The sequence below is a fragment of the Nicotiana tabacum genome, chromosome 24, assembly GCF_000715075.1.
Source record: "Nicotiana tabacum cultivar K326 chromosome 24, ASM71507v2, whole genome shotgun sequence".
In the NCBI taxonomy this organism is placed as follows: domain Eukaryota; kingdom Viridiplantae; phylum Streptophyta; class Magnoliopsida; order Solanales; family Solanaceae; genus Nicotiana; species Nicotiana tabacum.
The window spans coordinates 90,836,015-90,858,413 of record NC_134103.1 but is presented as its reverse complement, the minus strand read 5'-3'; the positions used below and the strand labels follow the sequence as shown (position 1 = coordinate 90,858,413).

General features: G+C 33.8%; 1 protein-coding gene across 2 annotated transcripts; it reads left to right on the top strand.

Moving 5' to 3' along the window:
• The first annotated feature begins 7,752 nt into the window (after nucleotides 1–7,752).
• Nucleotides 7,753–10,131, top strand: LOC107812381 (cytochrome P450 94C1-like). 2 transcript variants are annotated; one of them, XR_001654107.2, is made up of 2 exons: nucleotides 7,753–9,916; nucleotides 9,997–10,131. XR_001654107.2 is itself a non-coding variant. In XM_016637449.2 (2 exons), exon 1 carries the CDS (start codon nucleotides 7,915–7,917, stop codon nucleotides 9,409–9,411), a length of 1,497 nt encoding a protein of 498 aa, XP_016492935.1. In that variant the 5' UTR covers nucleotides 7,768–7,914; the 3' UTR covers nucleotides 9,412–9,445; nucleotides 9,585–9,967. The 2 variants fall into 2 exon arrangements, 1 of the variants encoding a protein (XP_016492935.1); XM_016637449.2 differs by lacking the exon at nucleotides 9,997–10,131 and having other exon boundaries at nucleotides 7,768–9,445; nucleotides 9,585–9,967.
• The last annotated feature ends 12,268 nt before the right edge of the window (nucleotides 10,132–22,399 follow it).

The window sequence follows — 22,399 nt, the reverse complement described above, 5'->3', positions numbered from 1 at the left end:
AAGTCTCTTCCATATTGTAGCATGGTGCATTTTTGTTGGAAACCATTAGCACAATCTACTCAAGCATAATTGGTACCGTAACAATAACAACAATAATAACAACCCAATATAATTTTACTAGTGGAGTGTGGGAAGAGTAGTGTGTACGCATACCTTACCTCTACCCTGGAGGTAGAGAGTTTGTTTCCGATAGACCCTCGGGGGTTTGGGGAGGGTAGTGTGTACGCAGACCTTACCCCTACCCTGAGGGTAGACAAGCTGTTTTTGATAGACCCCCGACTCCCTCCCTCCAAGTACTCCCCACCTTGCTCTTAGGATGACTTGAACTCACAACCTCTCGAATGAAAATGGAGAGCGCTCACCATTAGAGCAACCCACTTTTGTCAAATAATTGGTACGGCAAGTTTGTCAAATATAGAATCTCATGAATAATTGTAAGACTTTTGGCTGATTTTGGAGTACCTGCTATAGTAGTCAGTACGTTGCGATTAAAAAAAAAAGCAGTTATAACTGAATCACGAAGTGACTGATATTGCTCATTCTTGCTTCATTTTATGTAAATCAATGTGGCATGGAATTTAGTCGAAAAAAGAATTTTAGACCAAATCTTAAACCTTTAAAATGATATCTATGTAGCTATAAAAGTATCTCATTAAGAAAAAACAAAGAAGTTTAAAATTAAAACTGTTTTCAAATATTGAAAGTTTTCGGAACATATTAAAAAAAAAAAGGGTGTGTTAGGATCGGGAATCCGGATAGTGCGAAATTTAGTCAAACAACGGTATAATGACAATAACAAAGACAATGGAAGTTGATAATAACGGCAATTAAAGAAGATAAAGAAAACACAAATTTAACGTGGTTCGGTCAAGGTGACCTACGTCCACAAGCGGAGAGAAACGATTTCACTATACCAACAAGAGTACAACAGAGAGTACAAAATTAGAGTAAATACTCTAATTAATCCCAAATACCCCAAGAGAATAACCTCACAAGATCACTCCAAAGAAAGGGTTCACACAAGTGTTTCCGAACACTCACTCTCTTACAAAATACTCTATAATGAAATAAATGAGGAGAAAGAAAGACAGGAGTGAAAAGCTCTTGAATTGGTATGTTTGCAAATGAGGAGAAACTCCTCTATTTATAGCAAGAAATCCTTGGCCTAATAATGGATATTATGTCATGGCAAATGTCATGATCCACAAATTTGTTATAATGAATATTATGTCATGGCAAATGTCGTGAACCACAAATTTGTTATAATGGATATTATGTCCTGGCAAATGTCATGAAAATTTGGCCATATTACAAATCTCTACCTTGGCCTAATTTCGGCTTATATATAGTAAATTTTCTCCACCTTCTCCGTAAAAACCCCAATGGGCAAAATCATTCTTCATAAATGCCAATCAAGTTCAGGCAAAGCTTGAACTTAGCTACTGGAAGAGGTTTTGTGAACATGTCAGCAGGATTGTTTCTAGTGTTGATCTTCTGAACAGAGACTTTTCTTTCAGCAATGGTTTCTCGGATGAAATGATACTTTATATCAATATGCTTCGTCCTCTCATGATACATTTGATCTTTAGTCAAGTGAATGGCACTTTGACTATCACAGAAAATGGTAATACGACCTTGGTGTAAACTGAGTTCCGCAAATAGACCCTTCAACCATAAAGCTTCTTTGATCGCCTCGGTCACTGCCATATATTCTGCTTCGGTAGTAGATAAAGCTACTACATGTTGTAATGTAGCTTTCCAACTAATAGCGCAACCACCGATGCAAAATACATAGTCTGTCAGTGATCTTCTTTTGTCAAGATCACCTGCATAATCTGAGTCTACAAAACCAACCAAAGTGTTAGTATTTCTCTCAAACTCCAAATATGTGTTTGAAGTACCTCGCAAGTATCTGAGAATCTATTTCACAGCATGCCAATGTGCTTTACCAGGGCAAGCCATATACCGGCTTACCACGCTCACAGCTTGTGAAATGTTTGGACGTGTACAAACCATTGCATACATAATACTGTCGGTTGCACTGGAATAAGGAACCTGTGCCATGTACCTCTCTTCTTTCTCTGACTGCGGGGATTGAGCAGCTGATAACTTAAAATGAGCAGCAAGAGGGGTACTAACTGGTTTAGCATCTTTCATGTCAAACCTCTCCAAGACTTTCTCCAAGTACTTCTTCTAGTTCAGAAATAGCCTCTTGGCTTTTCGATCTCTTTTGATCTCCATGCCAAGGATTTTCTTAGCTGCGCCCAAATCTTTCATCTCAAATTCACTTTTTAGCTGACTTTTCAAATTATGAATTTCTGTTAAATCCTTAGCAGCAATGAGCATGTCATCAACATATAATAATAGGTACACAAATGAACCATCATTTAACTTCCAGAAGTAAACACAACTATCATACATGCTCCTCGAATAACCATGACCCAACATAAAGGAATCAAACTTTTTATACCATTGTCTTGGATACTGCTTTAATCCGTACAAAGATTTCTTCAACAAGCAAACATGATCTTCTTTTCCTTCAATTTCAAATCCTTCGGGTTGATGCATGTATATTTGTTCCTCAATTTTGCCATATAAGAAAGCTGTCTTAACATCAAGTTGTTCTAATTCCAAATCATACATGGCAACGAAGGCAAGCAAGACACAAATAGAGCTATGTTTAACAACATGTGAGAAAATATCGTTAAAATCAACTCCTTGTACATGACTATAGCCCTTTGCAACTAATCGTGCCTTATATCTTGCATCTTCAACCCCTGGAATGCCATCCTTTTTCTTGAAGACCCATTTGCAACCAACAATTCTTTTTCCTGATGGCGGCTTCACAAGAGACCAAGTACCATTCTTGTGGAGAGACTCAATTTCTTCATTCATTACAATCATCCACTTGGCTGAGTCAGCACTAGAAACTACTTCTGAATATTTTGATGGTTCTCCAATTTCTTCAATTTCCTGTGCAACTGAAAAGCAAATGCAACATAATCTCCAAACCTTAATGGTTGTTTATCTTCTCTTCTTGGTCTATGTTTGGCTATAGAATATTCCTCTTCTTCTGGTTTAACTTCAGGAATTTCAGCTTCTGTCTCAACTTCAGGAGTTTCAACTGTATTTTTCCCCAAAGTTGATGAGCTTGGCTCATAAGGAATGCCAATCTCAATCTCCTCTTGGTTATGTGTACTCTTTCCTTTATCAGTATTACAAGAACTAGAAGATTTTTTTCTACAATGTAACATAGAGAATTCATCAAAGGTTACATCTCTGCTAATTATAAATTTTGGTGCCGTGGGATCAGGATACCATAGTAGGTATCCTTTCACCCCAGATGCATACCCAAGGAAAATGCACTTTTTAGCCATTGGCTCTAATTTTTCATCATTTACATGCATGTATGCAGGGCAACCAAATATCTTTAAATCAGAATAATTAGCAGGAGTACCTGACCACATTTTCTCTGGAATCTTAAAGTTCAAAGGTGCAGAAGGAGCTCAGTTGACTATATAACAAGCTGTAGAGATAGCTTCTGCCCAAAAGGCATTTGTCAACCTAGCATTTGAAATCATGCAATGAGCCCTTTCCAAAAGAGTTCTATTCATCCTTTCTGCCACACTATTTTGCTGAGGTGTCATTCTCACAGTACGATGTCGAGCAATTCCTTCATTCTTGCAAAATTCGTTGAATTCATCATTACAAAATTCCAAGCCATTATCTGTTCTAAGCCGCTTAACCTGTTTTCCTGTTTGCTTCTCAATCAAAATTTTTCATTGTTTGAAATTTAAGAAAACATCACTTTTATTTTTCAGAAAATTAACCCAAACTTTTCTTGAATAATCATCAATGAAAGTTAACATATACCTGGCACCATCTTTTGATGGGGTACGTGAAAGACTCCAAAGATCTGAATGAATGTAATCCAAAGTACCTTTTGTTCTAGGAATCGCTGGATATTTGAAGCTGACTCTTTTCTACTTCTCGAACACACAATATTCACATAACTCCATATTTCTGGTACTTTGGCCACATAAGAGACCTCTTTTACTCAGGATGGAAAGATCTTTTTCACTCATATGCCCCAATCGCATATGCCAAAATTTAGTGATGTCAGAATCTGATTTATCTGATATTGAAACTGCAGCAGCACCTGTAATAGTAGATCCCAAAAGAGTATACAACGTACCAGATCTGCGTGCTTTTATGATCACAAGAGCTCCATGAGAAATTTTCAGAACTCCACCTTCACCTGTGTACTTGCACCCAAGAGATTCTAGAGTACCCAAAGAGATGAGATTTTTCTTCAAGTCAGGAACATGTCTAACATCGGTGAGAGTTCTCATCACACCATCGTGCATTTTGATTCAAACTGTACCTTTTTCAATAACTTTTCAGGCAGCAGTGTTGCCCATCAAGACAACTCCACCTCCAATAGATTCATATGTGGTAAATAAATCCCGACTGGGACACATATGATAAGAACAACCTGAATCTAAATTCCACTCATTGTTAGATTTGAAACTATTATTAGTTGCTAAAAAAATAGTTCCCTCAGTCTCATCAGCAGCTACACTTGCTTCGACATTGTTAGTATTTTGTGCTCATTTTTCTTTTCTGTATGTTTTTCTTTATTTTTCAATTTAAAGCATTCAAAAATAATGTGACCTTTCTTATGATAATATTTGCACATGACATTTCTATATCTGGATTTTGACCTTGATTTAGGTTTCTCACTACTTGAATCTTTCTTATTGGATCTACCTCTTATGAATAAGTCTTCCTCTTGGTTCCCACTAGTTTCCCCGGTAATATCTATATCTATTTGTTCTTTTGATTTCAAAATAGATTTGATATCTTTATAAGAGATATTATTCTTTTCATAAAGCATAGTATCTCTTATATGTTTAAACGACTTGGGTTAGAAACAAGCAATAACACAGCTTGATTTTCATCTTTGATTTCAGCATCTATGTTACTTAAATCCATAAGAAGAGAATCAAAAGTATCAAGATGAGTAAGTATAGAGGTACCTTCAACCATATGAAAAGTGTAGAGTTTTTGCTTTAGGTAAATTCTATTTTCTACTGTTCTTTTCATATATAGGGTTTTAAGTTTTTCTCATATGCCTTTGGCTGAGCTTTCTGCTGCAACTTCACGCAAAACCTCATTTGAAAGATTTAAAATAATACATGCTTTTGTCTTTTTGTCTATGAAGACAAACTCCTTGTTCGTCATTTTATCCGGCATCTTCTCATTTCCTTGTAGTGCCAAATCTAAGCCATTCTAAATTAGGATAGCTTCCATCTTTAATTGTCATATTTCGAAGTTTGCACTTCGGTCAAATTTCTCAACATAAGACTTTGTTAGAGTCATTTTGGCTATTTAAACTAACCCGATTAGATCTGGCTTTGATACTAATTTGTTAGGATCGGGAACCCGGGTAGTACGGAATTTAGCCAAACAACGGTATAATGACAATAACAAAGACAATGGAAGTTGATAATAACGGCAATTAAAGAAGATAAAGAAGACACAAATTTAACGTGGTTCGGTCAAGGTGACCTACGTCCACAGGCGGAGAGGAGCAATTTTACTATACCAACAAGAGTACAAAATTAGAGTACAAAATTAGAGTAAATACTCTAATTAATCCCAAATACCCCAAGAGAATAACCTCACAAGATCACTCCAAAGAAAGGGTTCACACAAGTATTTTCGAACACTCACTCTCTTACAAAATACTCTATAATGAAATAAATGAGGAGAAAGAAAGACAAGAGTGAAAAGTTCTTGAATTGGTGTGTTTGTAAATGAGGAGAAACTCCTCTATTTATAGCAAGAAATCCTTGGCCTAATAATGGATATTATGTCATGACAAATGTCATAAAAATTTGGCCATGTTACAAAGTGTCACATAAACTAGAATATATAACGTTAGTACTCTTTTTGGAAGAGTGCTATGCTAGATTAAACGGGGCTATGGTCTATATGTTCATGAAAACAAATGAATGAAGGAAATTCATAACTAGCTATGAGGAGTAGCCATACAACCAACTTTACCCCCGATGAATTCAGGGGCGGAGCTATAATATTACGGATAAGTTATGTCAAATCTAGTAACTTTTACTTATAATTTATATTTGTATTAGAAAATTAATTGAATAAATTATATATTTAATTGTGATCCAATAGCTGAAATGAGCAATGAATTCGGTAGTAAGTTCAGAACTCATAAAACAAATTTTGACTCATTATTTGGATGAATTGGACACATTTGTATTGAACCGCTCATAATTCATTTTCCCATTAACAGAATCCAAGAAGTTAGGTTCTTGGAATCTCTTCAATCTTTCTACTTATTTATATATATATATACTACTGTTTTCTGATTTTCTTCTTTCTCGGCTATGGCGAAGAATGTTAGATATCTTTTTCTTGATAAAAGCACCAACATAAGTTATTGCAAGCTACTAATTTTACAAAGAAATATTTGGCAGATAGCTGCCTGTTTAACCTAACACGCAAACGTGCATTCATGGCCTATGGCTTCCCTCTATTCCTTTTCCAAAAGAATATGTCATCTGCAGCCACAAATATCTTTAATAGCACGAGAATATATAGTACTGATCAAACTACCACTTTGTCTGCCCTAAATGTACAGATTGTTCGTTCTATATCATATATTATGTGACCTGTTCCCCACTTTTATTTTCTTCCTATACACATGTTTGCTAGAGATAAAGATAAAATACAGCAAGATTAATTTCTTCTTTAAATGCCTCATACATGTGATGACACAATTAGATTCTTTAATTTAAAGATTACATTTTTATGTAGTTAAATAAGACATAGAACAATTACTTTTTAAATAAAATTATCATTGTCAGTTAGCATCGTATAAAGTAAAATGTCGTATGTTATGAACCTTTGACCTAATTTAATCCAAATAAATTATAAGGCGAAAATTGCTCAAAATCATACCAGAAAATCAAGTCTCTCGTATCAACTATTGATTACCCTCATGCACCCACATGTCTGCCAACTGGTGGATAGTATAATATGGGGCTATCGAGTAAACCAAGAATTGGAAAAATCTGAAATTAGGATAAACCTAACTTTAATAACCATATAAGAAAATAGATTTTGAGTCTAATTCAATTCCAAAAAAGTGATGTTGCATAAGACAAAAGTCCCTCCTCCTTTGCCAATATGGGAATCTAACATTCTTTAGGAAATACTCCTAAAGTAATAGTTTAATAGTAGGTGCATTTGTTTAAATGTCTTTTATTTTTTTGATAACGTCTAATCGAGTAGAAATAAATGACTTTTTAGGTTATTAAAACATCAAATATTTTGAAAAATAATACAACTAATGTTTAAGATCAGAAATAGCCGATTTTATGCTCTTTAATTTGGAATTATGTTATTCCTTGGAAGGAACGCGACAATATGCCCCCTGCATATGAAAAAATCACACTGCCGAGTGTAGTGCTAATTTAATTTTTTGCAAAACATGTGGTACTATACCTACTGCAAATGAAAGAATAAATAAAAGCACGTGATTGAATATTGGGGTACAAACTTCCAATACGTGATTCAGAAAAGATGCGTCTTCTAACTGTCTTGTTCTTCTACCCACGCGTTAATTATGCTCTTATTATCTTTTCGTTTTTGGATTTTTATTCAATTATTTGTTTAATCTTTAATAGTAGTATAGTTAGTGGAGTAAGCTATTATATAATGTGTCGTTTTCTAAGCATTATAGTAGAGTAAGAGTGAACGTGTATTCTTTATTAGAATATTGAAATATCAATTTTGATCAATTCATTTCCCCTTCCTCTCCCATTGGTTTTCTATCCTCTCCATCTTTTTATCTTTATCCCAAGAATTCATCCCCTTTTTTCCATGGATCTTGAAGCTTGTTGGTGGTTGAAGTCTTTTCATGTCTATTTTATCCTTATCTTCATAATAGTTTCAGTCTTCTCTCTTTTTTTCTATATAGTGAAGCTAAAACTTTGGTGCAACTGTGAAATTTGCCATGCTTATGTCACAACAAGTTGGTCTTCACAATTCACCAATTTGTGTGATTGGTACACTCACCTTCTTCAAAATTCACCTACAAGAACCATTCATATTCATGTTCTTGGTAATACCATCACTGCGAATCCTGAAAACGTCGAGTATATGCTTAAAACAAGATTTGATAATTACCCAAAAGGGAAAACTTTCTCTACTATCTTAGGTGATTTTCTTGGTCGTGGTATATTCAACGTTGATGGCGATTTATGGCGATTTCAAAGGAGAATGTCAAGTCTTGAACTTGGAAAAGTCTCCATACGTTCATATGCATTTGAAGTGGTAAATAATGAGATTCAAAAGAGGCTTCTTCCACTTTTAGCTAATAAAGAAGGTGTGGTTTTGGATTTTCAAGATGTTTTTAGAAGATTTTCATTTGATAATATTTGTAGATTTTCCTTTGGGTTGGACCCTAAATGTTTAGAATCTTCACTACCCATCTCAGAATTTGCAGTTTCCCTTGACCTAGCATCAAAATTATCAGCTGAAAGAGCCATGACTACATCACCTATTGTTTGGAAAATCAAAAGATTTTTAAACATAGGGAGCGAAAGGAAGTTGAAGAAAGCAATCAAATTGATCAATATACTAGCACAAGAAGTCATAAGGCAAAAGAGAAAATTAGGTTTTTCAAATCATAGGGATCTTCTTTCAAGATTCATGGGAACAATAAGTGATGAAACTTATTTAAGAGATATTGTCATAAGTTTTCTCTTAGCTGGTCGAGATACTATTGCTTCTGCCTTAATAAGTTTCTTTTATGTAATTGCAAATCATCCACAAGTGGCTAAATCCATTAGAGAAGAAGCTGATAGAGTTCTTGGTCCAAATAAAGATCTCAAAAGTTGTGAACAAATGAGTGAGCTTCATTATCTACAAGCTTCCATTTATGAAAGTATGAGACTTTACCCTCCTATCCAATTTGATTCAAAGTTTTGTTTAGAAGATGATATTTTACCTGATGGGACTTTTGTGAAGAAAGGAACAAGGGTTACGTATCATCCTTATGCAATGGGAAGAATGGAAGAATTATGGGGTTGTGATTCTTTGGAGTTTAAGCCTGAAAGATGGTTGAAAGATGGAATTTTTTTTCAAGAAAATCCATTCAAGTATCCAGTTTTTCAAGCTGGACTTAGGGTCTGTTTGGGGAAAGAAATGGCACTTGTTGAGATTAAAAGTGTGGCTCTTTCGTTGCTAAGGCGATTTAATGTCGAATTAGCCCAACCATATCACACGCCACGCTTCTCTCCTGGACTTACTGCGTCTTTCAGGGGTGGCTTGATGGTTTCAGTGCGAGAAATAAGTCCATATAGTCATCAAAGATGAATTCAGAATGGTTGTGATCGATTATATATATACAGTAAGTCCTTTTTTTCTATATGTATATATATGGTTCGAGTAAAAAATAGTGGATTCAATTGAACCTGCTATACTCGCTCTAGATTTGACTACGTGAATAGTTGATTGTATATCATGGTAACTTACTGTATGTGGTGTAGCATCCTCAAGCAACCCTAATCTTGGAAGGCCAATGTTAGCAGTTTTTTGTGGTATATACATATATTGAACCATTCAAGGAGAGGACATGGATCGAAACTTCAAGTCAAGTAAAACGTTTTTGACCCTCTCTTTTGGCCAAGCTTTCTTTATGTATGGTAATATTCGAATATTTGCGTTGAAGTGGTTCTCTTTTTAATCTATTTTTTCCAAGATTGTACAAACGATCTAGCTATGTAGAAGAAGCTGCAGGCTTTGATGTATGGACTCCTTTAGCTCACTTGTTCACACAAGTTGTGCAATTTATGTCGCTGATTGAAGATTTTGTATATATGTACGTTGTAATTTGTAAAAGCTATATATATAATATGTGTCTCTTCTTGAACTGTTGTAAACTATCTTTTCTTTTTTCAGGAATGAACTACTACTCCAATTAGGAGTGTACAAATCGAACCGGAAAATCGCACCAAATCGAAAAGTCAAACGCCCGACTAGATTTGGTATTGAGTAAAAAAAATCTTAACCAACTCGACATATAAATATATAATTTTTGTATATATATACTTTTAAAATTTTATATAGAATTTTCTTTTAAAATGTCTAGAAATATTTAGGATTCTTTTGCGGGATATAATATTTAATAGTATATGAAGTGCTCCATATTTATTAACCTTAAATAATAGATTGTACGATCACTTTCTCATCAAGTGTTACTGAAATGCATCAATCTCTTTGTTCTTCCATATTCATGTTAACATCTATTAAATTCTTATATCTTTTTTGAATGTGAAATAATTATTATTATTTAGGTATCATATTGATTTTTATGTTTAATTACTAAATTCGGTTAACCTTGAAAGTGTACATCAACAAAATATTATTGTGACGACTAAAAAATAACTATTATGTGTTACTAAGAAATTTCTCCCATAAGAATATTTTAATAGATAATATGTTTGTCAATTTTTTATATTTTTACTAAACATATATTTACTTATAAAAAATTCAACAAAGTAAGATTAAAATAATATTTAAGTAACAAAAAATTCGAAAAACCCGACAAAATCGAACCAATCCAAATCGATATAGTTGGTTTGGTTTGATTTTGATAAAACCGAACCAATCCGGTCCATGTACACCCCTAACTCCAATTTATACTCCTACATCCTTTGAAAGTCCTTGAAGTTGCATTTAGATTAATAGTAGGTTTTATGTAATTGTACAAATTTTGGATTTTACCACTAAATTTCGTTCTTTTGAAAAGTGAGATGGCAAGTATTATTTCACTTACCTTTTACAATGTGAAATACGTTGAAAGTGGCTTCTGAAATCCTTAGAATGTGCTAGGAGACGAGAATTCAAGATGTGGCCTAATAATCAAATAAGCGGAAATAAACCTTGTAAGCATGGTTCAAATTCCAATGGTAGACAAAATAAAAGTGTCTAACTAAACCTTCATAAACATTAGACAGACTCATCTGGTAACTATGCAGGTGGAAAGTAGCTGGTACCAATAGATAAGGTGCGCGTAACTTTGTACATACACCACCATTGTTTTTGTTTAAAAAAAATATCTGTTTGGAGAAAAATTCAAGGAAGAGAAAATTAAGGACAAGGAGACTGGAGAATTTTCCTTTAGAGGTATTCTAACTGAAATTCCAAGGAGAATTTAAGAGCTATGCAGTTTTATAACTTTTTTCCTCCATTTGATGAAAATTAAATCCTCCCAATTCTGTTTTTTTTTTAGTGGAAAAGTCTAAGTGTGATCATCTTCTTTTAAGTCAATCTAAGTGTTTTAGAGCAGAAAAAAATAAATCTAAGTGCTTACATGTGTTCTGCAATATGAGATGAAGTGTTAAAACTACTGATCACATCAAAAGTGATGTCCTTATTGTTAGGCAGAAATTAAGCAATATTTACCAAAGGTAATATAACATTATAAGCATGTCTCCTACAAGCTTTATTGTCTGTAACCGAACCCCTTAATGAACGTGACATAGTTTAACTTATCAGTTTGTAGTATTAATTCAACTTTCCAAATTTGATTAATGGGAAACTACTACAAAAATTCAACGTAGCCTACATTAATCAATATATTATGGAATTGGAGCGTTGACGTTGTTGTTGTTGTTGTTGCATATGTAGAAAGAGTAGTATTTTCGCTATTAACCTCAACAAAGTTTACATTTTTGTATAGCCGAGAGAAGGAAAAAAATGAAAAGATAAACTCTAATTTGTCTAATGGAAGTGGAATTTTTTCTTTATCTAATAGTATCTCATAGCCGTATAAACCAATTTATCAATTCATAATTAGTAGTACTAATTAGTCGTAAAATAGAGTATCACATTGAATAGATATAATAAAACTATTAGGAAAAAGGAAAACCTTTTTATGTTTCTCTTCTATAAATATCCATTTACGTGCTTTCGACTATGGAAGAAGTCTAAAAGTACCGGAAAATCAGTTTTGCTAGCGATATTGGAGCTACAAAACTTACATGAGTAATGCAATTCATAATACTAGTCCTATGACGCGTGTGTACACTATCTCAATGGGTAAAAATTATTTAAAAACCGTATAAATATTGGAAAAAAAGATGATTGGTCGCTAATTTCGGTGCTCAGATTATTAACTTTTCTTTATTATACCAGAGAGTATTTTTTACTTTTTTTCATCCCAATTTGGTTGTCCAATCTTCATTTTCCGATTATTATGAGAAAATAAAAGAATACGAATTATTTATATTTCTCTCTAAAATAATCTTTGTTTTATGAAAATAAGGACTTCTAAAGAAGTCATGAACGCCCAATTATGATTCCTTCTTCTACAGTATGCTAAGGATATTGTAGTTATGAAAAGATTTAAACTCCTAAATATTTGTTGTTCTTACATAATTCAAATAAGGAAAAATTTAATAGATAAAATTTTAGTTAATTTAAAAGTCTTAAATATTAAAAAAATAATAAGATGACAATTATTATTTTGTCCAGTGTGAACTATATTTTAAAAGGGTAAAAACGACAAAGGTATAAGTATATATTGATATAGATAGATTTGTAATCAATCTATGCGAACAATATATTACTAGGCAACGGGAACGTAACAACATGATAAAAGTTAATTTATAAGAACTCAAGATCATTAGTATATTTTATAGATCAAGATTAACATAAGAAAGACAGATAAGACGTATACCTATTAAATTATAAGTCATCTTGGTCTGTCGTTTTATACTTTTATCTATCAACAAAAAGTTTTCAGTAGCGCATTACTATGGGTGTTTATGGTTCGGTTTGGGTCGATTTTTTCCTAAAAATAAATCAAACCAAGTAAGTCGATTTTTCAAATATTGGAACAAAACCAAACCAATTAAGTCGATTTTTTATCGATTCGGTTTTTGTTGTTTTTCGGTTATTTATCGGGTTTTTTCTTAGATATGAGACACACTACCAAACGTATATCCCGGCGACTACATTTTCAACGTAACACTATCAAATCAATTACTCTTTGAGAAATCTATTATTTACTAAGATATATTGATGATAATTGAATCAAATAGTAATGAATAATTTAAGTACTCAATTAAAAATCGATTATTTTTAACATGAAATAAATTCTTGTACTTAACAAAAGAAAACTACCAATCAAACTAGAATGTAAAGGCAAAAAATTAGATTATTATAATAGCAAAAAACTAGACTAAAAATGCAACATAAAATTTTAGAAACTTTATATAAAAATATACATATATATATATATATATATATATATAGGTGTAATAATAAATTTAAATAGTTTCTTTTATAGTCGGTTTGGTTCGGTTATTTTTTTATTAAAACCAAAACCAAATCAATTTTGTTCGGTTTATAAAATTCAAAACCAAAACCAAACCAAACCTAAAAAGTATCGATTTATTTTGGTCGATTTGGTTCGATTTTCGATTTGGTTCGATTTTTCGGATTTTTATGAACACTGCTGCTAGGCATTCCACAAGTTTAACAAGGATTGAAGAGGGTACTTAGTCATATATATAAAGGCTACAGAAGCTATATATACACATGATTGTCGCTTGCATTAATATATAAAATGACTAAGGCCCTCATATTTTGACATATTTGCCATTATATTTGTTTTACCTTTTGTATAAATCAAATAATTCACGTGTTATTAATTGTTAAGTCCACATAGAACATCACAGAAGTGTATGAGAATAACTCTTCGCTAATTGTAGATAGAAACTATGTCATTTTCAAAAGTGTCGGTCCTGATTTCTTGCTTCTTTTCTTTACTTTTCTCGTTGGACAAAAGAGAAAAAAACTATTTTCCCTCTAATTTATATGATACTTTTTGCTTTTCGAGATTTAATTTTTTTATTTTTAACTATGCATATAGACATACAAATTTTCAGTTTGTCGAAAAAAATTAAATATTTGGAAACTATATAAAACATATTATAAGTCACAATATGGAAAAGAATAATTCGTTTGACTCTCGAAATCCAAACACTTATACATAAAATTGAGACGGAGGAAGTACTAATAGATTGTTATTGGAAATGTTACCTCATATATCAAAGGTAAATACCCTATTTATTATAAACCAAAATTATTTTAAAATATTATTTTCTATAGCTACATTTTATATTTTATAGCAAAATAGGTATTTGTGGTATATACTACTATTGCGGTATGAAATATGCTATTTATATTTTTTCTCTCTCTTTCTTTCAATTAATACAATATTCTCTCTCAGATTTTTTCTTCTTTCTCTCTCTATTCGGGCAACTCAAGCCCTAGTATTGATGGGCGACGAGAAAGAAGAATCTCTTTCTCTTCGAGCAACTCAAGATACATGCCCTAGTATTGATGGCCGACGAGACATTAGAATAGAGTAGAAGGCATCCAGGAAATAGAAAATAGTGAATTTTTCTAACGGAAAGGAGCAATGTGATGAACTCTTATCATAAATTTGTTATACGGATCCGACGAACTTTCTTCTCTTCTTGGCTGGAAAACGCCATCTCCGACGAACTTTTTTCTCTTTTTTGCTATTTAGTCACATACAATAATACAAATACATTATATTCTGTACAAATTCACTCAAACACATTGTATTTTTATATAAATATTTTTTTACTGTATTTATGTATTTCGAAGATCTGTATTTTTTTAATACAGCTGAATACACATATATTCATGCATATTGTATATGTATTCATACATGAATACAAGATATAAATATTGAAATACACTGAATACAAACATTAAAATAGAACATAATATAAACAGTGAATATATTTAATTTTAAAATATAGTGAAATACAGTAAAATACACTGAATACAAATAGAAATATAGTTAATACAACCAATAAAATATATTGAATACAGCAGTAATAAGATGTATTGGGAATAACTAAATATTGTTAATACAAATATATTTGAATACACTGAATATAAAATAGCAAATACAGTAAAAACAAACATTGAATCTAATGAATGCAATAGTATAAAAAAAAAATTGAAACACACTAAATACAAAAGTTAAATACAATAATTATATACATCTGAAAAATTATTCTAATTAATTGGGTTGATGATGAGGCATGTTAGAATTGATTTTGCTGAGTTATATTAGGAGTATATTACGCTAATTGATATTATTTTTATTATTAGATAGCTGGACATACCTATTTTTAAGGTGATTGTCGTTACTGTATTCATGAATATATGGCGCGAATACATGTGAATACATGCGCGTACAGCTAGACTACCCTGATTTTAGGCATTTTTTGCTATTGTATTCATGAATATAACAGCGTGAATACTGCGAATACACTATCGTAACAACTGAATAGTAATTATAGAAATTAATTATGTATATAATAGCTATAAAAAGTTAATAATTATTGATCAATATCAGTTTCTGAAAATTCATCAATGTTATTCACATCTACGTCATGGTGTCGTTCAGATAAAATCTTAAAAGGCTTAATCCACAGTGAATATAGGTAGGAGTTAGGACAGTTGGGATTAGGTGGAACTTGTCAAAGCGTGCATTATTTCCTCTTCTTTATTTCTTTTGATGGTTCAAAATAATATTCTTTAATTTAATCAACGAAGTTGGTGTCAAATCAGACCATTTTGGTACTTTAATTACAATATTGTAATATGTAATATGTACTAATTAGGTTTTATTATTATCTTTTGATTTTTCACTTATTATGTGGTCCATACTCAAGTTAAGACTCCAACTAATTCCAATTCGTGCCGCAAAAAATTCATTAAAGGAAAAAGTATTTTCTACAAGAATTTTTTCAACTCTCTCAATTTGAACTTGAAATCACTCATTAAATATAGAAGAGTCATATATATCCCACCACAACTTTTGAGTATTTATTTTTCTAGTTTGTTCTTTTGGCCATTAGTCAAGCGATTGAAAGAGATATTCATTAACTTATTTAGAAAAATTGTCATCCCCGCAACGTATTGCTTGTTATGACGAATGGCATGTTATACGAATGTCAAATTATGCTAGTTTAAAATGTAAATATTAATTGTACTTAATTTATTGTTGATTACATCAGCCAAAAGGAACATACATTTATAATATACTTTTACTTAATTTATTTATTTATATTATTGAAATTGATTTTAGCGACCAAAATTAATTTGATCGTTTTGAATATATTTATAACGATAGGATTTACGTTCCTTCGTTAACAAATGTCAAATTTGTTGTAGTGAATTTCCCATATGTTAAACATTGCACACACTTAGCTAGTACTATCAAACAAAGAGAAGTAGAGTATTAATTGTTTTAATTGTAGGGGCAGGAAATTGTTAAAGTCAGATTTCACTCACATGTATTGTTGTAGACATGATTGTGCGTAAAGGCAGTGGCGGAGCGAAGTATGAGTTTGACCGAACTCAGTAGCTTTAGTTTAAATTTTGTATTCTTATTAAAAAAAAATTCATTAAAAAAAATTCATAAAAATTAATTAAATCCACAATTCAATTATTAATGCATGATTCATAAAGTTCAAATTTTGGTTGTGCTTCAGCGTACCACGAGGATTGAATTCACAAAGCCAATCACTCACTCAACTTTCATCTGCCCTAGCTACTCTTTAATATTTTTGATCCATCTCTTTTTGTACGCAAATCACCATTAATTCATGAATGATAAATCATATTATTCAAACTGCTGACATCCACTTTATTTGTATTATGTAGTTCCTCATATGTTTTTGGAGGCATATATAGTTCCTCTTTGTTTGCTTTGGAGTAAGTAGAAGCAGATAAATTAAGAATTCCTTTTGTAAGGTCAATCAAAAGTAGTAGTACCAGTTTGGACAACAGGGCCAGTAGTGGCACCTTATCTTATAATAATGCATGTTAAGTATTTATATTATTTCTGTTTCAAACCAAAAAAAGCTCTTGTAAGATATTTCATTTCATTTGACAGATAAAAAGGCAAATATTCTGAAATGTCGATGAAAAGTTGCATTTAGAAGGCCAAAAAAGCAAATATGTTTAAGTACAAGTATGCGTTTATTTAGCGGAAATCATTAAAAAAAATATTTTTTGCCAGAAACCTTTCCTTCGAGTCAAAGGAAAAAAGGAAAGGTAGTAAAACTTTTAATAAAAATTCATTTAAAAGTAAAACTTGAATAAACCAATATATTGTCACGACCCCAAATTCCCTATATAGGATGTCGTGATGGCACCTAGTCTCTAAGACTAGGTAGGCCTATCAATGCGGAATAATAATAATATCTGAAATAGATAAACTACAATTCAAACAATTTCAACTCCCAAAACCCGGTAGAGATAAATCATAAGTTTCTAAGAATTTATTCTCAATGTCTCTATAAGTCAAGGTCTAAATAAAATATAAGGAAGCAACATAAAATGATAGAAGGGGACTCCGGAGTCTGCTGACGCTGGCAGATATACCTCGAAGTCTCCGTGCACAGGTAACTCACTAACGACTAGGCTGGTAAAATGTACCTGGATCTGCACAAAAAGATGTGCAGAAGCGTAGTATGAGTACACCACAGCGGTACCCAGTAAGTGTCAAGCCTAACCACGGTAGAGTAGTGACGAGGTCAGGTGAGGCCCTACTGGAATAAAATAATGACATGGTAAAATATTTATCAATGTAGTAAAATAAAATGACATTGGAAATGAATCAAATAGTATGTCACATTTAATGACACCAAATAATTGCAAATAATATCTCGTGGAATCAAAACAGATTTTTCTTCAACTTTATGAAAATCACAACAATTAATCGAAAGCAACTATGGCCATAAATCAATATCAACAAGGGCACTACCGAGGTACCGCCTCGTAGTCCCAAATTATAAATAATTTTACAATATCTCATTTTCTTATATCACCGCGGGAGCCTTCACAATTTATTTAAAGAAAATATTTTTTTTCCGTAATAGCATCCCGCGTTTTAGCCACCCTTATCACACCGCATGACTTCTATTAGTCACCCCTACTAGCCACGCATATCAAGCCACCCTTATCTCATCGCATGCGTTTCAACACCCTGACCTTATACCACTGCATGCGTATCAATATCACAATATATCATAATTTGCACCTCAAGTGCCTAATATTTTAATTTTCCACAAAAAAAATCAACAACAATATTTTTCAATGATAAAGAGCTTACGGCTCATGCCAGAATAATCCAAAAAAAAATCTTACGAAAATATTCAAGAATAAATAATTCAGAAAAATAATATTTCAAATTTTTAATATGTTGCTTCAATATCAAATTTAAAAATGTCAAATAATTCATATTAATAATATTTAATTTAAAGAAAATCAACCTTCAAATAATGCACAATATAAAAGAAACCAAGTTTCAATTAAACAGGTAAAACAATTAGCAGAAAAAAGGCAAACAAATTTAAAATATATATCACAGATCAATGATAAAGAAAAAGGTCAAACAAATTTAAAATATATATCACAGATCAATGATGAAGAATATAACAAGATAAAATAATTTAATAAATGTGCAACAATGATCTACACAATTTAAAAATATAATCTTTCACATTTAGCCCGTGTACACACTCGTCACCTCGTGTACACGACTTTCAACACATTTCAATAATCCCATTAATATCAATTCTAGGGGAAATTTCCCCCACACAAGGTTAGACAAGTCACTTACCTCGACTTGCTCCAATTTAATCAAGTATTATGCTTTTTTCTCGATTTTCTGACTCCGATCGACTCGTCAATTCGATACAATCAACAAAAATTATAGTAATCAATTTCATAAGAAAATATTATATTTTTCAATAAAATTCGAAATTAGCTCAAAATTTGCCCGTGGGGCCCACATCACGAAATCCGGCGAAAGTTACGAAATATGAACGCCCATTCAACCACGAGTCTAACCATAGCAAAATGACTAAATTCCAATAACGATTCGACTCTCAAATCCACTTATCTATCCAAGAGGGTTTTCAAATTTTTCCAACTTAAATTACCAATTAAATGTTAAAAACCGTGCTGGATTCGGGTAATCTAACCAAGATTGAGTTAAGAACACTTACCCCAATATTTTTCCTTGAAGATATATCAAAAATCGCCTCTGCTCAAGCTCCAAGTTGTTAAAAATGGCAAATGGGACGAAGCCCCCCTAATTTTATATCTTACAGATCTGTCCAGGGTAACCTCGATCATGGGGTCTAATCCTGGACCTTGATCATAGGAGTCCGATTATGGGGAGTCCGATTAAGGGGAGTCCGATCATGGTCCTCGATCATGGGCCTCGGTCATGGCCTTCGATCATGGCCCTCGACCCTGGGGCTCGATCACAGCCATCAATCCTGGCTATCGATCATGGCTTCGATCTTTATGGCCTTCGATCACTGGCCTTGGTCATATCCCTCGATCCTGGGCCTTCGATCACTAGATCTCGAGCCTGCCTTCGATCTCCGGCTCGATTTCTGGGATCTCGATTTCACAGCAGAAGAGAATTTGCAGCAGCTTTTGCAGCAGCTGTTTAAGTCTCATTTTGATCCGTTAACCATCCAAAACTCACCCGAGTCCCTCGGGACCTCAACCCAATACACCAACAAGTCTTAAAACATCATACGAACTTATTTGAAACCTCAAATCACAACAAACAACGTTAAAATCACGAATCACACATAGATTCAAGCCTAATGAACTTTGAAACTTTCAATTTCTACAAACAACACCGGAACCTATCAAATCAAGTCCGATTGACCTCAAATTTTGCACGCAAGTCATAAATGACATAACGGAGCTATAAAAATTTTCAGAATCGGATTTCGACCCCGATATCAAAAAGTCAACCCCTCAGTCAAACTTCCCAAAAATTCAACTTTTGGCATTTCAAGCCTACTTCTACTACGGACTTTTAAATAAAATTCCGATAACGCTCCTAAGTCCAAAATCACCATACGGAGCTGTTGGAATCATCAAAATTCTATTTCGGGGTCATTTGCACATAATTCGATATCCGGCCACTATTTGAACTTCAACTTTAAATTTTTCATCAAAATTCCATATCTCGGGCTAGGGACCTCGGAATTTGATTTCGGGCATACGCCCAAGTCTCAATTCACGATACAGACCTACCGGAACTGTCAAAACACCGATCCGAGTCTATTTACTCAAAATGTTGACCAAAGTCAACTCAATTGTGTTTTAAATATCTAATTCACATTTTAATCCATTTTTCACCTGAAAACTTTCCGGAAAATTTTTTCGGACTGCACACGCAAGTCGAGTAATGGTAAATAGTGCTTAGATCACATAATTAATCATTAAATTTAAAGATGACATTTTGGGTCATCACATTCTCCACCTCTAAAACAAATTTTTGTCCTCGAACGGAGTTAGAAAAAGTACTTGAGCTGGTGAATAAGTGTGGATAACAGCTGCGTATATCATGCTAGGCCTCCCAAGTCGCCTCCTCGACCGGATGACACCTCCACTAAACCTTCACGGAAGCAATGTTCTTTGACCTCAACTTTCGAACCTGCCTATCTAAAATAGCCACTGGTTCCTCAATATAAGATAGATCCTTGTCCAACTGAACCGAACTGAAGTCTAACACATGAGACAGATTGCCGTGATATTTCCGAAGCATAGAAACATGGAATACCGGATGAACCGCAGAAAGACTAGGTGGTAGTGCAAGTCTATAAGCCACCTCTCCAACTCTCTCAAGAATCTCAAAAGGCCCAATATACCTAGGGCTCAACTTGCCCTTCTTCCCGAACCTCATCACACCCTTCATAGGCGAAACCCGGAGCAATACCCGCTCACCAACCATGAATGCAACATCACGAACCTTCCGATCCGCATAACTCTTCTGTCTAGATTGGGCTGTACGAAGTCGATCCTGAATCAACTTAACCTTTTCCAAGGCATCCTGAACCAAGTCTGTACCCAAAAGTCTAGCCTCGCCTGGTTCGAACCAACCCACTGGAGACCGGCACCGCCTACCATACAAGGCCTCATACGGAGCCATCTGAATGCTTGACTGGTAACTGTTGTTGTAAGCAAACTCCGCAAGTGGTAAGAACTGATCCCAAGCACCCCCAAAATCTATCACACACGCACGAAACATATCCTCCAGCATCTGAATAGTGCGTTCGGATTGTCCGTCCGTCTGAGGGTGAAATATTGTACTCAATCCACATTAGGCACACATAGCCTGCCCTGCATCCCGTAATACATCATTATCTCCAATAGTGACTTCCTTTGCATCACCGTGCTGAACTGTATCCTTAAGGACAAACAGATGGGGGTCATCATATTGGCATTCCCTGATACGATCATAAAGAGAAGACTGAGAAACCACACAAACCAAAACTCAACTCGGCTTGGAAATATCCAATCTAACAAACTGGTTGGCCAATGCCTGAACATCCAAGGCCAAAGGCCTCTCTGCTACCGGTAAATATGCTAAGCTGCCCAAACTCTCCGCCTAATGACTCAAGGCATCGGCCACCACATTGGCCTTCCCAGGATGATAGAGAATGGTGATATCATAATCCTTAAGCAACTCCAACCACCTCCGTTGCCGCAAGTTAAGATCCTTCTGTTTAAACAGATGCTGTAGACTCCGGTGATCGGTGTAGATCTCACAATGGACACCGTACAAATAATGCCGCCAAATTTTTAAGGCATGAACAATAGCTTCTAACTCCAGGTCATGTACAGGATAATTCTTCTCATGCACCTTTAACTGTCTGGATGCGTAGGAAATCACCCTACCGTCTTGCATCAACACTGCGCCGAGACCAATACGCGATGCGTCACAATACACAGTATAAGATCCTGTACCTATAGGTAATACCAATACTGGGCTATAGTCAAAGTTGTCTTGAGCTTTTGGAAGCTCTCCTCACATTCCTCGGTCCACCTGAACGGAGCACCCTTCTGGGTCAATTTGGTCATAGATGCAGCAATAGAAGAGAAACCCTTTACAAATCGGCGATAATACCCAGCCAAACCAAGGAAACTCCAAATTTTCGTAACTGAGGACGGTCTGGACCAACTCTGCACTGCTTCAATTTTCTTTGGATCTACCTTGATCCCCTCACATGAAACTATATGACCCAAAAATCCCACTGAATCAAGCTAGAATTCACACTTTAAAAATTTTGCATATAACTTCCTTTCTCTAAAATTCTGAAGCACAGCCCTCAGGTGTTGTTCATGATTTTCCCGACTCCGGGAATACACCAGAATGTCGTCAATAAACACAATAACAAAGGAATCAAGATAGGGTTGAAATACACTATTC

Bases quoted from the DNA above. Each gene is read 5' to 3' on its own strand.
- LOC107812381 (XM_016637449.2), top strand. From the start codon at position 7,915: ATGGATCTTGAAGCTTGTTGGTGGTTGAAGTCTTTTCATGTCTATTTT.